The following is a 17,182-nucleotide window of genomic DNA, read 5'->3' as shown; positions in this document are numbered from 1 at the left end:
ACATGAACACAGACTCTTTTCTGAGGTTTAACAGGCTAGGCCTCCTCTGATTTCATTTTATTAGGATTAATGGGTCAACGTCTTCACCACTTTCTACTCAGTATGAATTGCTATTATATGATCACTTTTGTTTGTTTGTTTTGCAAACAATGATTATTCAAGTCTTTGCGTTTACTGAATCAGCCTTAAACAGCTTTTGTGGGGTATTTCAATCTTTATTCACTCAAATCTCAACAGATTTTTGTCAACAGGGAACAATAAATAGTATTTATTCCGGAGGGTTGTTGTTCTTTATTATAATCTGTGAAGAGCTCAAAAACAAATAATTTCCCCGTTTACAGTATGGTAAAACCCCAAACAAAGAAAGAAAACAGGCATTGTTTGATGCATGAAACAGTTTTGCACATTACCAGAAAACTGACATCACTAAAATTGGTTAATTTCAATAAAAATTGTTTTCATTTTTAGTCAGTCGATATTTTGTTAAACAAAACATAAATGCAAACTATACTGAGTGTCAAGTTAAACTAGGGGTGCAAAACAGAATTGCAAAAGTAAGAAATGTGACATGTTGTTTGGTCTGCCCTAACCTCACATAATTGGTTGAGCTGATATTAAGTCCCACCCAGTTGGTTCACGCAATCAGATTGCAATTCCTCTCAGTGCCACCAGTGGTGCTGAAACTGCACACATCACCTTTCATTTTTGGTAGTCTCATCACTAAAACCCTCAGTTTGGATTCTGCTTTGAGGATTTTTTTTTATTTTCTTTTAAATCAAATTTATTTGTAAATGTGAAAGTTAGTAAATCCTGGGAATCTGACTCAAATGTAATGCACACCAAACTGTTCGGTCCTGAAGTCTTGACTTAAACTCCCAGGTGTCACTCATGCGGTTGCATCCACAAAACCTTAAAACCTTGACATAAGTCATATTGCACAATATTACTGTTATTTTTAAACATTGCTTTAAAGTAAACCTAAACTTTAGGATGTACATCAAACCACCTCAAGCAAAAGGCAACACACTTTACCAGTCATTCATAACTTTGTCTTGGTAATACATCCCAATGTTAATGATTGAGTTTAAGAAATGGGTTCAAATTTCATAAATAGGCCTATATATTTCATCATATGGTTCCCTTTCCTCATTTAATGAATGATCTGTTGTCTTAATATGATGTCATTAAAATGCAAAAAGAAAGAGAATTTTAGCGCTGTAAAATTTAGTTATACATTTAATTCCGGAGAGAATACTTTTCAAATCCATCACTATGTGAAATCAGAGACCAGCACATGGCATAAAAACAGGACTGTTATTTAAACAGAAAGCACTGTGATTCTGAAAACAAACTTTACATTCTTTCTCGGTGCTTCGGTTATCTGCAAATAAAATTAGTCTTCCAAAAGTAAATAAAATACTGTCAGCGAGAGAATGTCTACAGTGGTCTCAGGGGTGATTGGGAGCTCCCAGGTCTTTGTCTCTCAGTCTCTGATTCGTGTATTCATTTAAGACAGACAGACCAATCCAATCAGCAGTGATGTGCGTCCTGTACGATGAGACTTCCATGTCAGCCTAAAGCAGTCCAGTTAGTAAGAGCCATAGCGATCCTGAAATGGATGATCAGAGTTAATATAGCTGACATGGAGGCACATCAATGCAAGTGTTAAATTGGAAAAGCTCATTTCAAAGTCTGAGATAGCAGAATTTATTGTCAGATTTTAATATAAAGAAGATTGGTGCATTCACCTGAATGGTGTTCATAACACCATTAGCCAGCACTGCCATCTTCCCTGCTACAGTCTTCACACCTTGCTTGAACTGGGCAATGTCTGGACCAGAGGGAAGCACACTGTCGAATCCTGATGAGCCTACAGAGACAATGCGAGCATAACACACAGAAGAGTGTCAGAGTGAACGTTTCTTCCTGTCATTTAAAGTGGAGCTCAATTGCCTGAAAACTTTTAACAAATCCAATTTTATGTCCAATAAGACCTGGAATTAAAATTATTGTAATTTTGAAACAAAAATGACGATGTATAAATGAATACATTAAAGATTCTGCACTATTTCTATTTGTGAAATTGATAATGTTAACACCTTTGTACAAAAGGTTGGATTTTCTTGCATCCATTAAAGCACAAAAGATACTCTTTGGAACATTCTAACGACCCATGTTTTCCAGCATAATTTGAGAATTTACATTAACTTGTGAAGTCCATGCCAGTTCGAGTGATATAATAGTGACTGCAGTCTTCGCTTAAAAAAAAAAAAAAAACCTGCACCATTTAAAAGGATAGTTCACTCAAAAATGAAAATTCCCTCATCTACTCATCCTCATGCCATCACAGATGTGTGACTGTTTTTTTCTGCTCTACACAAAGATTTTTAGAAGAATATTTCAGCTCTGTAGGTCCATACAATACAAGTGAATGGTGACCAAATCAAACACAGCATAATAGTAATCCATAATACTCCAGTGGTTAAATCCATATCTTCTGAAGTGATATAATAGGTGTGGGTGAGAAACAAATCAATATTTAAGTCCTTTTTTACTATAAATTCTCCTCCCTGCCCAGTAGGTGGCAATATGCACAAAGAATGCAAATCGGCAAAAACAAAAGAAGAATGTGGAAGTGAAAGTGGATATTTATAGTAAAGAAAGATTTAAATATTGATCCGTTTCTCACCCACACCAATTATATCGCTTCTGAAGACATGGATTTAACCACTGGAGTATTATGGATTACTTTTATCCTGCCTTTATGTGCTTTTTGGAGCTTCAAAGTTCTGTTCACCATTCACTTCTTATTGTGAGGATCTACAGAGCTTATAAAGTCTGTGTTTTCCTAAAGAAAGAAAGTCATACACATATGGGATGGCACAAGGGTGAGTAAATGGTGAGAGAATTTTCATTTTTGGGCGAACTAACCCTTTAACCACAATAAAAGTAGTCAATACAGTGCACTACATTCCAAGTTTTCTGAAGCAATATGATCACTTTTTGTTATGAACCAAACTAAATTTAAGTCAAATAATTAATAAAGTGCTTAAATCAAATATAGCAGCTATGTCAATAACATTAAACCTCATTGGTTCTCATCATGCCAAAATTCATGACATAATTTTGCATATGAGAGCACGAGACGTTATGAGAACCAACAAAGTTTTATGCTATTGACGTAGCCTATTATTTGATTTAACAACTTCAATTATATTCAGATTACTCAAAATATTTGTACAGCTTCAGAAGTCTAGGAATATAGTACATGAGTCATAATGATAACATTTACTGTGGTTATATGGTGTTTATCTTGATTTTTGTGCTCATTAGCTTGAAAGACCAAAGTCACTATACACTTACATTAAGCAGAATAAACCGCATGAAGACTTATTGGGTTCCACAGAAGTCAAATGGATTTGACATGACATGAGGGTGAGTAAATACTGACAGAATTTTACTTTTATGGGTGAAGTGTTCCTTTAAAGCAAAGGGGGGTAATACCTACTTCTCACCACAATTGCTAAGATAAAATATAATTTGCAAAAGCACTTTCACTTGTGGGTTTAGACTTTTGGACCACACTGTAAAATCAAATAGTTAAGTAAACAGTTTCTTTAAAGAAAATGGCATGTTTACCTGTGGAACGGTCATTGCCTTCACCAAACAGGTCAGCAGAGCTGATGGAGGTACTGCCAGACATTCCCTCTAGACGAGTCTTTGCCTCATACTTGGAGAGAAATAAATAACCATCTCAGAGAGGATCGAGGACTAATAAACAGCCAAGTTTCACTATGTGTTTCCAGTTTGCCAAAAACTAATGCCAATGGCACAGATCTCTCTAGATCTGTTCCAAAACCTAGAGAGCTGACTCACTGTCTAGTACTGCCTTCATAGGCAGAACTCTCAAGTGAATGCTGTGAACCGCGCCACACAAATGGCAAGACTGGTGGTCTTCATTGTTTGGTTCAACTACTCTGATGTTAGCATGTTGCTAAACGAAGAGCTCAAAGTTCTAATTAGTACAGTCATTAGTAGTCAAAAACTTGTTATTTGTTCATATAACATACAAATCATAAGATAAACATGTGTTGTCATATGAAATTTTCCTTCCACCCTGAGACTCTTACATATCTTGCATGAAGATTTTCACTGATCTCATTGTATTGCGTTCTTGGAGTTCCTTAACCATGAAGAATAACTGCCTGGCTTCAAATCAATGCCTAAAAATGGTGTCCTGGTGTGCAGCTCACTAGCTTTTGGAACAGAGCTAATATTTGCGGTTGTAATGAAGGCTATATAAAGTGGCTCACTGTAGTACCTCTGGGTTGCTCTCACGGCCAAAGAACATGTCCGATGAGATCGCTTTAGCAGTGGCAAACTTCTGCCGCGCTTCGCTAGACTCTGTGACTGGCACAGACATCTCAGGCTTCCGTCGGCTGGGCAACCTAAGAGGTGTAATCATTGACAACTTACTCAGTCAATCATAAAACACATCAAAATCACTGACAACTTCAAGACAGACATATAATATTCAAGATTCTGCATTCAGAAAAAGAGAATGCCAAACCTTTCTCCGATTGGCTGGATGCTTGAGATTGTGACCTCGCTCTCTTTAGGCTCCTCGTTCTCCAGAGCCCAGGAGGAGAAAGATGATGCTCCATCACTGTCCCACCGTGATCCAAAACTGTCGCCTGAAGTGAAAGGGTTGTCCTTGTATCTGAAATGACAATGAAAGGTACAAATTGTTTATGCACATATTTGTTACAAGGTTTTTTTTTCAAGTGTTAGAAAAAGTTAAAGTTCAACAAAAAATGAAAATTCTCCCATTGTTTACACTCATGCCATCCCAGATGTGCATGACTTTGTTCTGCAGAACACAAAATACATTTTTTTTAGAAGAATGTCTCAGCTCTGTAGGTCCTCACAATGCAAGTGATTGTGATCAGACTTTTAAAACTCAAAAATCATCCAGTGTTTAAATCCATATCTTCAGAAGGGATATTAATGGTTGGGGTGAGAAACAGAACACTACTCAAGTCCTTTTTTACTAAAAATATCCACTTTAACTTTCACTTTTCCATCTGAAAGTTTAACTAAACAGGCACCATGTGTGACTTTCAGATGTAAAAGTGAATGCAGACATTTAGGGTAAAAAGAAAAAGAAAAAAGGGGACTTTTATATCCGTTTTTCACCCACACCTATTATAAACAAGCATGAGTAAACAAACAAAGTATTATGGATAACCTTTATGCTGCCTTTGTGATTTTTGAAGCTACAAAAGTCTGGTCACCATTCACTTGCATTGTATGGACATACATTGATGAAATATTCTTCCAAAAACCTTTGTGTTCTGCAGAAGAAAGAAAGTCATCCACATCTGGGATGGCATGAGTGGTTCAGAGGCATACTTGGGTGGTCCAGAGGCAAATCCAGGCTCATCAAACATGTCCAGCTTGGATCGAGAGGAGGATTTGACTCCCACTGGAGTCTCCTGCTCGATCACCTGCATCTCAGCCATCACAGAGTGAGACACGGCACTGTGGAAATTCAAGGAGATTAAAAAGGACAAAGTCAGGTCACATAAGCCTGAACTTTATAATTCCTAGGAAACATTTTGCCAACAATATGTACAAACAGAAAACACAGTCTTCCTACACCAATCGTTACTCTGGGTCATGGCGTTTTGGGTTATTAACTCGCTGTGAAAGTGCTATCATGCTTGAAATGAGTGATGTAATTATGACATAGTGGTTTAATCAAGGCTGGCACTGTATCATCACCTCCTGCTGCTGAATCCCATGCCCAACCTCTCCGCCTGTTCTTTCTTCCCCGCCATGTTCTGCAGTTTCTTCTCCTCCATCTTCCTGTCAATCTCCAGCTCTTTGTAGGCCAGTCGCATTGAGGCCACTCTGCCAGAAACAGGGAATGCAATCAGATGAAACTGCTGAAGCTATAGCTCTAATTGCACTTTTAGAAGAGCCAGACCTGGCCTCAAATATATGGTCAACTATTCAATCATTCAAAGGGAGGGCAAAACCTCTAAACCGAAAAGGCAGTCCATAGGAAAGCCTTCTCAACAGTACTAATCAAACACATAGTGGTTTATTCATGGTGTCTGGAGACTCACATGGATTCCTGAGCATGTTTCTTGGCCTCAGTAAACTGTTCCTCTCTCAGTTTCTCAGCCACCTGGGCTTGTTTCTCCACCTCATTGAAGCTCTTGCCGCTCACCTTCTGGGCTCCAAGGCCCTTTTTAGAGCCAAGCTAATAGTAAAAAATAAATTAATTATCCTGTGTCGAGACACTTATTTTGAAATTGAAGTTTCATCACAAAAAATATTAATTTACATCAGAATGAACTAACAGTTCAATAGGGTTCCTAAAGTAAAAAATGCCATTTATAACTTCCATTGTGAAATACATTTTTAATCGAATGAATTCCATGGCATGCTGATTAAATTAATAGTAATTGCATATATAAATATTTAATGAGAAAGCCCCCACAATAATGACAATGCTATTTGTTATAAAGCGAATTCTAAATTTGTACATGTATAGAAATTACACAATTTAACAAGTTTGTTTTACTCCCATTTCCCATTTCACTGAACATGAGACAATTTTGCAACCATGTTATTGTATTCCATCAGCACTATTTTTTATAAATTGCTGGTAATATATATATATATGTGTCAGATGGATGCATTTTGGAGCATCTCAGTGTCATAAATGCATTGATTTAGTATGTTGTAACAAGTTAAAGTAGTTGGAAACTTACAAAAGAAAAAAGACATATCGAGATCCTTTCATTTTGTTGCCCTCCATCCAGCTGTCAAGAACGCATCCTGCGTGTGACCACCAGCTCTCATTCTGCGGCTACGCGGCTTATGAGATTTGCCGACTAGGCATGATTAATTACGTTCATTTTTTACGCATTATTTTTATATAGTTATTCACACTAAAGTAACACGTTAAAACGGAAGCTCTAGAACAAACAGCTTTTAAAACATAGCAACTATAAGCTCCAAGAATGTTAAAGCTGAATTATGTAGTAAGTTTTTAATATGTTAAAATGCTTTTATCCCATCTTAAATTACAGACAACTTTAAGTCATGTGTAGGTTAATTTTCTTAAATGTAAACAGTCTCTGTGCCACTATAAAAATTCTTCTGTTTGTTTTGAGCGACTTGTCCATACTGACACAATAACACAATCAACCAATGGTGCCAATTTTACATTTAAACTTAATTTTATAATTAGCAATGAAAATGCAAGATGTGGTTGCTAGGGTGGGTATTTTGAGTGGTTTCTAGGTGGTTTTATGAAAAGCCTTTAAAGCAAATAGAATGGGAAAAATGCTTATGGAACCCAGGCTGCTAAAAAATGTCACAGCTGAGCTCAATTGGCACACATTAGTGAGATTAGTCTATTATTCACAGCTTTAATAATCCCACTGTGTTCAAGTAATGCCAGAGTTCTAATGATTACACTGGATTCCTTATTAGGCTGGACGCAGTCACACAGTTCTAGTTTCTGTATGGAGCCTGACAAATATTCAGTGTTCTTAGCCTGACACATTGTGGCAAAAGCTGAACATTTCATAATCAGAATACAAAATTCACCTAAAAGGAAGTGACTGAGCACTGATTTTTTTTACCTACCCCTTTCTTTGCTGTGGTTGGCTTCTTCTTTCCAATGATTGAGGATTTAACTTCTGAAATCAGACAGCATAGAGCAGTTAGTCAGAGAACAGCAAACCAGAAAGCAACTCCTCCAAGCTCACATTATGCTAGCGAATAAAACTTCTCCAGACGGGGATCATTAGTGCATGGCAAGGGAGGCAATGGCATACACCGCCCAGTGAAATATCATGCCAGCAAAGCCTGGGGGAATGAAAGAGGTTCCACCTACACACAATCAATTAGATTATTAGAGCATGAAAGCCTTTAAAGTATATACTTGGAACAGCAGGAAGAGGCCAGATCTCTCTAAACTGCACATTCATGGAGTATTGGTAGTTGACTGGACCTATAATCTCCAAACAAAGTGCAAACAGCCTGAAGTTTTTCCCAGACAAAATTAGGTTCAAGACAGTTTAAGCCATTCTAATCTCATTCCAGCGCACACATCATTCTGGACTGTGTACATGAGAATTTTGGGATACAAAAAAAAAAAAAAAAAAACTGTGTCCAGAGGGGAAGGTCAAAGAACCCAAAAAGCTCTTTATGAGAACAGAAAGCATAAAGTTACACCAGTGTATCAGTACGTTTACATACATTTCAAAGGTCAGTTTTCAGTGGGACTGAGACATTAATTTATCTTAAAATGTCATGCAAACGCATGACGAATTTTGCAAAGTCGGACTAACAGATCTAGAGAATGCAATGGAAGCCGACTAAGGTAACGTGCAAGGTGTTAATGGCACTTTCTCAGTCGATGTCCTTCCTTCGATTTTTGATTAAACATTGTGTCATGTTTAGGTAGACAGACAGAAGACCGTCACTTGACAATACAAATCTGTAGGTCGATTACAACCGTACATGTAAACGTACTATTAAAATGCACAATGAAAATGGTCATAAATGGTTTAAGAAAAACCTAATTACCATTACCGTCAGCTTATTTAAATTACACGTCTGTTTACGTTCCGACATCAAGTCAAAATCTCTGTAAGTCCATGCAATGCAAGTGAATGGTGGTCAGAACTCCGAAGGACCAAATCTCACATAAAGGAATCACAAAAGTAATCCATAAGACTCCAGTGGTTAAATTAATGTCTTCTGAAGTGATCCAATCAGTTTTGGGTGAAACCAGCTAAATGTAATTCCTTTTTCACTCTAAATCTTGACAGAGTCTCCTTGGCTATCATGATTTCAAGCTTGATTACACTCCCTATAGCACCATCTAGCATTCTGTGCATGCATCAAGCACTAGGAAGTGTAATTGAGCTTGAAATCATGATCGTGCCTAGAGACTGCATTGGCAAGGTGTACAGTGAAAAATTAGCAACATTTTGTTCTGTTTTCTCCCAAAAATAATTGGATCACTTCAGAAGACGTGAAATAAATTAGTCGTATCGATTATTTTATACTGACTTTGTCCTTTTTAGAGCTTCAAAGTTTTGATCACCATTCACTTGCATTGTGAGGACCTTCAGAGTTGAGATATTTTTGTAAAAATTTTGGAGTTCTGCAGAAGACAGTCAATCAGAGTAAACCAAAACTGATGACATGGGTATTGTGATCATGTGAAACACTGCTGACAAGATTTTCAATTAGATGATCAGGTTAGTTCTCATATACATGCACAGCATCTAGAGATACAGATGCGGACTGGTAGGGATGATTTATAGTTAAATAGTACTGAAAAATGTATCTTTCACATCAAAAGCGATCATGTCACTTTAGAAGGCATTCATTTAACAGCTGGAGTCGTATGGATGACATTTATGCTGACTGTCTGTTCTTTTTGGAGTTTCAAAAGTCTGATCACCATCCATTTGAATTTTTAAGCACCTTCTGAGCAGAGATATTTTTCTTCAAATGTGTTCTGGTGAACAAAGAAAGTCATACACACCTGCGATATCATCAGGATGTGTAAATGAAAGAATTAAAATTTTTGGGTGAATTTTAAGAATTTTCATAGTTGACTGTCATAAATAAATCGTTACGTTAATATTGCAAAACACATGTGGACAACTCCTAAAACTGTACATACAGCCTAACTACTACCATTTCAGCTACAATTTAAGCAAAGATAAAAAAAAATGCAAGTACTAGTTTCTTCTAAAACATTCAATCTGCTATATTTTAATGCATATGCTTTGGGTCAATTTAATCTTTGCTGAATTTATCATTCATTTATTATCATTCATAATAATAATAATAGTAATGTTTAAAGAAAACACAAATACAACACTTTCTCCAATCAAAGTTTGTGTGAATTGGATACAAGCAGACCAATATATCCGCATGGTGTTAGTTGTCAATTTATATTTTAACACACTAAGTGTTTGGAGTGAATGCAGACAATTATAAACACTCCCACAACTGATTTAAGCCAGTGTTATTTTCAAAAGTCAAGGGTGCACATCTATGTCACGATGACAAGTACCACATGCTGCAGTGTGTACTCTATATTTGGATGCATGTATAAGCAATGGCTCAGATGATTACCGAACACATTTGTGCTAAACATTTATTAATTGACAGTTGATATGCTCAATCAATTAATTTATTTACAATTACATTGATCACTGATGAATTATTAACACCCCTATCAGAAACACAAGGACAGTAGGAAAGTTTAAAGCTTAAATGTGGTGTTGGGGGTGATATTATGATAAATAGGAAGGGGTGGGGTTAAAGCGGCACACATACTCAAATCAGGTGTCAGTCAAGCGCAGAACTATGCAGCTACTTTCCCACCAGCCAATAGGCAACCAGCAATTTTTAAACCATTCAAATCACCTTTAGGAGCTTGTGTCTCGCCTGACGCCAATCTCATTGAGTCCTCTACATTAACAGAACAGACATAACCATTACTGAGGGTACAGGCCTCTTTGGCTAAATGGGATAATATTAATTAGAGGGGAAATGATAGAAAACTACTTTGGCAGATTTACTAGATTGCTATTAGAGTAGATTGGATTATAATGATTTCTTTTTTGTACATTTTTATAAAAAAAAATATATTCAACATGAAATCAAAATATTTACTTCCTAATGCATGTACTGGTCTTATTGTGGATGATTCACGTTATTCTAAATTACAAAAAAATCTTTGTTATCTTAAATCAAAATGCAATAACCTGGTCTACCATTGAAAGGAATTTATCAATGATGTCACTTTAAGGCTATTGGATAAACATGTCTGGAAAGCAATTTCTGTATTGTATCAGCATTCATTCTGATAAAGAACACTCACTTTTCAAATCAAGTCCCTATAGATTACATTTTTGTCATTGAATATCTCGATGAATTTTTCTCCCCAATTTGGAATGACCAATTCTCAATGGTCTCTAGTTCCTCGTGGTGGCGTAGTGACTCGCCTCAATCTGGGTGGTGGAGGACGAATCTCAGTTGCCTCCATGTCTGAGACGTCAATCCGCGCATCTTATCAGGTGGCTTGTTGAGCGCGTTACCACGGAGACATAGCACGTGTGGAGGCTTCACGCTATTCTCCGCGGCACCCACACACACAACTAACCACGCTCGAGAACCACACTATAGTGACCATGAGGAGGTTACCCCATTTTACTCTACCCTCCCTAGTAACCAGGCCAATTTGGTTGCTTAGGAGACCTGGCTTGAGTCAATCAGCACACCTGGATTTGAACTCGTGACTCAATTCATTTTTAAAAATAGCACATTACAGAAGTAAATTGGGTTGCGAACTAGGGTTTACATTGACTTAAATTTTATATATTTAAAATAATGTAATGTTACATGTATCTTAGCAATTACTTGCTGCTCTACAAAAGGTTAACCTGTTAGAGCAATACTTATCAAAATATCAATAAGGTTTCTTAGCAGGTCATGGAGCTTGACTTGTTCATGGGATTCATTAAAAGCACAGTTCACACAAAAATGAAAATTCTGTTATTTAATCGAATGAAGTACAATTTTGAAGAAAATGTCAGCTCTGTTGGTCCACACAAAGCAAGTGAAAGGTGAACAGAACCTTTAAGCACCAAAAAGCACATAAAGGCAGGATAAAAGTAATCCACACGACTCAAGTGGTTAAATCCATGTCTTCAGAAGCGATATAATACATGTGGGTGAGAAACAGATCTATATTTAAGTCCTTTTTTCCCTATAAATTCTCCTTCCTCACCAGCAGGTAAAAACAAATGACAAATGTGGAATTGAGAGTGAAAGTGAGAGTTAATCATAAAACAAGTTTTGAAATATTGATCCGTTTCCCACCCACACCTATCATCGCTTTGGAAGACATTGATTCAACCACTGAATTACTTTTATGCTGGCTTTTTGCTGTTTGGAGCATCAAACATTTGGCACCCATTCACTTACATTGAATGGACCATCAGAGCAGAGATAGAATTCTGAAAATCTTCGTGTTCTGCAGAAGAAAGAAAGTCATACATATCTGGGATGGCATGAGGGTAAGTAAATGATAAGAGAATTTTCATTTTTGGGTGAACAACTACTTTACTGTTGGTCATATGAGCCTATAAAAACAATGTTACTTTTTTTAAAGTGATGTTAAAATAAATATTTGGTGAGAATTTCAGTTGGGACGGGGTAGTGTATGGACAACACAAACATGTGGATGCTGTGATGATTGATAATCTGAACATATTAAACATTAAGCCAAAGCATATGCACACACGCACACAATCAGGCAATTACTCACCTATTGTGGCTTTAGGACTTGTGCTCAGTCCTTCAATACTCGGACCTTCTTCAGGCTCTGGATCACATGGACAAGATCATTTTAAATCAAATTTACTGACAAGCCAAGGATATGTTTGACCAATTGTGGAACACAATGACAATGTGGCTGCTTAAATGCATGTGTGTGATCTCACGGGTGCTAGTAGGCTCTAAAGTCTTAAGGCTGCTCTGCTCCAGTTGAGGGGTCACAGTAACTGCTCCATTCTGATCGGTAAGGGATGGTGATGCCATGTCCCAGCTGTTGGCAGGCTACAGGTAAAACAATACAATGACTGTCAAATTTGACACAAAGTGTAATATTATATGCATGAGTGTAATATTAAAGGGGCCATATTCTGCACTTTAAGTTCACTTACAACATTAGATAAGTTATAAATCTGCAACTTGTTGTGTCTTCAGGGTTCTAAAACATTTTGACCAGGGATTTTCATTTGTGGGAACTAGCTTTTCCAGTCATTCATAATAACTGCACGATTATTAAAAATCATTTTATAAAGACTACTCACTAAGCGCAATTTCTAGGCAGAAAAAAAGAATGTTCATCATTTTATTATCTGCATAACTTTCCTGATATGTTCAGGTTTCCCTGACAACCCATATTCCTTCCCTTATATGTGCCCTTTAAATATCAAAACGTAAGTGTTTACAAGCGTATCCTAGTCAACTCGCACAAGTCTGTGTCATACCTGTGTGTGCACATCAAAGAAATCGGTCTCTTTTTTCTCGGAAGGTGATGGCTGAGCACAGCTGGAGCTGTCAATCCACAGCTGAACAGTGAAAAGACAAGACAAAGTCTCAAATCAAATGTTGAAACCAAAATCAATGTCATAAACGCAGCACTCCAGACACATTGGATGTCTTGTGTGATTACGTAACCTTTGACTGTGGAAAGGCAAATCTAAATTACAACTGCTGTAACATGGAGTTTGCTCAGTGACTTATCAAATTCAAAGTTTAGCCAATATCAAAAAACAAGGTCCGCAAATTGAAACCAAACAACTTTTCATATTCCATAACATACAATAATTTTGTTATGAACTGAACAGTAACATAGAACAACTAAACACAGGAAAACAAGTTCAAAAACAGTTAAACTCATTTAAAAAATCCTATTCAAATCAAACTGAAATATAGAATAAAAATGAAATCCTTTAGATCATGTTATAAGCTTGATTGTCCTATAATACTTAAACAAGAAATTTGGCAAATTCAAGGCATAGTTAACTTTCTAGGTAGTGACGATGCTTGATCAGCATGTGGTTTGAATACTCACATCAGTGCCATACTTGTAGAGTGCAGTATTGGCAAGATGTCGAATCTTCTCTCTGTACATCAGAGCGGCACGACTGTTGTACTTTGCATTGGTGTCGTTGGTGGTGCAGCCATGCTGACGGAAAAACGCCATCTGTGCACAAAAAGCAAACACGGGAGTAAGCAGAGTGATGTAACATCCCGTACAGAAAGTCAACATCAGTGTCTAAATCAAGTGGCTATGTTTAAAAAGCAGAAATGGTGTAATTGAAGGTGTGCCGTTATAGAGAAGGCTAAAAAAGGAAGAACTTACCGCATTGGCATTTCCTCCCACCTGCATACATCGCAGTTGAAACCAGCTCCAGTTAGAATCCAGCTCTGTGGATCTGAAATGATTGCCAACAAAGTCACTGAATATTGAAACTCTTGCAAGCTCCCTGAACTTCATTTAAAATAATGCTGTATTATTTTATTTGCGACAATTTAATAACTGTAAACAAACACACCATTAATAGACAATTGTCAAATCATTCAAGCAATTACAGTTGAAGTCAGAAGTTTACATACACTTAGGTTGAAGTCATTAAAACAAATTATTTAACCATTCCACAAATGTAATATTAGCAAACTATAGTTTACTCAAGTTGTTTAGGACATTTAATTGAATGATGAGTCATTTTTCCAACAATTGTTTACAGACAGTCAATTAAAAGTGAAACAACCTATCACAATTCCAGTGGGTCAGAAGTTTACATACACAAAGTTAATTGTGCCTATAAGCGGCATGGAAATTCCAGAAAATGATGTGGATATATTTAAGCAACATCTCAAGACATCAGCCAGGAAGTTAAAGCTCGGTCGCAAATGGACAATGACCCCAAGCATACCTCCAAAGTTGTGGCAAAATGGCTTAAGGACAACAAAGTCAAGGGATTGGAGTGGCCATCACAAAGCCCTGACCTAAATCTGAAAATTTGTGGGCAGAACTGAAAAAGCATGTGCGAGCAGGAAGGCCTACAAACCTGACTCCGTTACACCAGTTCTGTCTGGAGGAATGGGCCAAAATTCCAGCAACTTATTGTGAGAAGCTTGTGGAAAGCTAAACAAAATGTTTGACCCAATTTAAACAATTTAAAGTTAATGCTACCAAATGCTAACAAAGTGTATGTAAACTTTTGACCCACTGGGAATGTGATGAAAGAAAAGCTGAGATAAATAATTCTCTCTACGATTTCACTTTCTTAAAATAAAGTAGTGATCCTAACTGACCTAAGACGGGGAATGTTTTCTATGATTAAATGTCAGGAATTGTGAAAAACTGAATTTAAATGTATTTGGCTAAAGTGCATGTAAACTTCTGACTTCAACTGTATAGAGATTAAAAGTGAAGTGTGCCATTATTTTTTTATGATATTACAATACTCCGTCTCCTGCCTATCCCAGCTGATATGATGAGAGATATACACTAAAAACATTTTGGCTATTAAGAGTTTACACATTTAAATTTCACAACAAAATTCCTTAAAATTGAACAGTAGTAATCAAAAGAATGGCATTTTATTTTGTAAAAGACTATTAAATTTGATGGAAATTTGTTATGATATTGAAATATGTAAATAAAAAACAAAGTGTTATAGTGGCACTATCCCAATTCCCCCTAAAAGTTTAAACAATATGGCTCTGTGGTGCAAAACATTGCTCTTTTTGTTTGTGCATTCCAATCAGCCTGATATAGTAGCATTGGCTCAAACAAGTTAGTTTGGGGTGGGACTATCTGTTTGTTGAAGTCATTACAAACAATTATTTTGTTGACCACGTAAGTAATGAAGCCATTCGTATGAGCGGGTGAAATTTCAAAAAACATGAAAGTAACATTCTGCAATGCCACGAATGAATGAAAACCTTGACAGACATTCACATAACATCATAATGTAATAAGAGGTAAACAGCAGCGAGTCAGTAAAACCTGATAAAACTTAAGTGCACTCCCAATGAGCGATGAATTCCAGAACAGTCAATGCACAGAAACACTCCATATGAAATACTAGCCCAACTCGGATTCTTAGCAGCACAGTCAAAGCAGGCCTAGAAACAAACACACAAAAATACAAACATGTGTAAAGCTATTTCACAAAGGATTCTGTAAATTCCAAACCATATAAACAATGAAATGCCATGATTTTTCCCAGGCTATTCTGATAAGATGCTGATTTCAAAATATCATTCTATAGAGATTGCACAAATCTAAGGTAATTTAATTATAGTTGAGGATTTTTTTTAAATTGTATTATTAAGGCTGATCACAACTTATAGATCTTTCTATTTTCTTTAGCACTTCCAATGACTATGATTTTATTAAATGATTTTAACCCTCGAGCACTCTTTGGTCATTTTTTCTTTAATAAAAATGGCATACTTTAGCTGAGTGGCTCAAGACTTGGTTCCGTTTTCTACATTTGCCATCTGAACACACACAAAAAAATTGGACTGGTTTCAATGAGTTTAGGCCACATGACAAAAAAAAACACCACTTGTTCGCAGTCAGATTTGACCAACCATAGGAAATGAATGGGCGAGACTATAACACAGAGCAATTTGTTTTGTTTTTTACTTTGGAAAATCAACAATTCAGCCAAAAAGCAGAACACACACACAAATTCATATTTTTACAACCAGGAATTAATTAGTTGATCTCTGCAGCTACTGGTTATTTTCGTCATTACATGATTTTAAAGTCATATAATTGCTTTTTTTTTTTTTTTTACACCAGCTGCCAGCAATCTACCTCAATACATGACAAACATATTTTCTTCACGTTTTAACTTATAGAAGTGCAGGTTTTTACTATAGTGAAATTAACAAATTGCTTATTTACATATGCAAATTAATGGTATAATTAATGGTGTAAACCTGTAAAGTGATTTCTTTCCAGACAGCTATTAATTTTACATCTCTTATTACATCCTACAATATTTTAGTGTTTGATAAATTGATACTGGACTGTTTTTCAGGTGTGATGTCGGTAATAAATCTGTTACTATGTGTGTGACAGACAGGCCGCTTCAACACCGGTTTAAGGAAAGACAAATGACACGTAATCCCACTCGGAACACACATATTGATATATCGGAATATGGTAAAATTATGATTAATATAAACACAGGACAGTTTCAGTAATATATCTCGTATCACCTTGTTTGTGGGGATGGAGCGTAGTCGTTTAAAAATTGTGAGAATTTCTGTCTTGTTCGGTTCCGACGCCATCTTGCCAACTGAGCAGAGTGAACACAGAAACCAGAGGAGATCAAAATAGAGACAGCGGAAATATGTGTTTTACATATTAAAGGTCTCTAGCAAAAACAAAATCTCCTAAAATTTGTGAAGCTAAATTGGTGTGCTAAGTGATAATTTATTCATTTCCATTAATTCCAGTTCTGAAAGAAAAAAAAAAAAATAAGAAAACTGTTTGCTTGCTTATCGGTTGAAGTACGCAAAAGCATGAATGAATGTA

General features: G+C 36.4%; 1 protein-coding gene across 2 annotated transcripts; it reads right to left on the bottom strand.

Moving 5' to 3' along the window:
* Window positions 1-205: 205 nt before the first annotated feature.
* On the bottom strand, window positions 206-16,963 carry LOC127623251 (ADP-ribosylation factor GTPase-activating protein 2-like). Of its 2 annotated transcripts, XM_052097607.1 has the most exons (17): window positions 16,864-16,963; window positions 15,638-15,756; window positions 13,985-14,057; window positions 13,694-13,825; window positions 13,107-13,187; window positions 12,555-12,669; window positions 12,380-12,436; window positions 10,474-10,518; window positions 7,666-7,718; window positions 6,132-6,268; window positions 5,785-5,913; window positions 5,413-5,541; window positions 4,571-4,720; window positions 4,322-4,448; window positions 3,640-3,730; window positions 1,749-1,870; window positions 206-1,609 (listed from the first exon to the last, which is right to left on the bottom strand). In XM_052097607.1, the coding sequence occupies exons 1-17, from the start codon at window positions 16,933-16,935 to the stop codon at window positions 1,589-1,591; spliced, it is 1,653 nt and encodes a 550-aa protein (XP_051953567.1). In that variant the 5' UTR covers window positions 16,936-16,963; the 3' UTR covers window positions 206-1,588. The 2 variants fall into 2 exon arrangements, with proteins under 2 accessions (XP_051953567.1, XP_051953569.1); XM_052097609.1 differs by lacking the exon at window positions 10,474-10,518.
* Between the last annotated feature and the right edge of the window lie 219 nt (window positions 16,964-17,182).

This window comes from Xyrauchen texanus, chromosome 29 (genome assembly GCF_025860055.1).
Source record: "Xyrauchen texanus isolate HMW12.3.18 chromosome 29, RBS_HiC_50CHRs, whole genome shotgun sequence".
In the NCBI taxonomy this organism is placed as follows: domain Eukaryota; kingdom Metazoa; phylum Chordata; class Actinopteri; order Cypriniformes; family Catostomidae; genus Xyrauchen; species Xyrauchen texanus.
This window is presented reverse-complemented; position numbering and strand designations above follow the sequence as displayed.

What these genes read in the sequence shown, in the direction of transcription:
- LOC127623251 (XM_052097607.1), bottom strand. Translation starts at nt 16,935, where the DNA reads ATGGCGTCGGAACCGAACAAGACAGAAATTCTCACAATTTTTAAACGA. An exon ending in GTGCACTTAAGTTTTATCAG is followed by an intron (nt 14,058 to 15,637) that starts GTTTTACTGACT and finishes CAATCATTTCAG; the next exon opens with ATCCACAGAGCTGGATTCTA. An exon ending in ATCCAGCCAATCGGAGAAAG is followed by an intron (nt 4,449 to 4,570) that starts GTTTGGCATTCT and finishes TACACCTCTTAG; the next exon opens with GTTGCCCAGCCGACGGAAGC.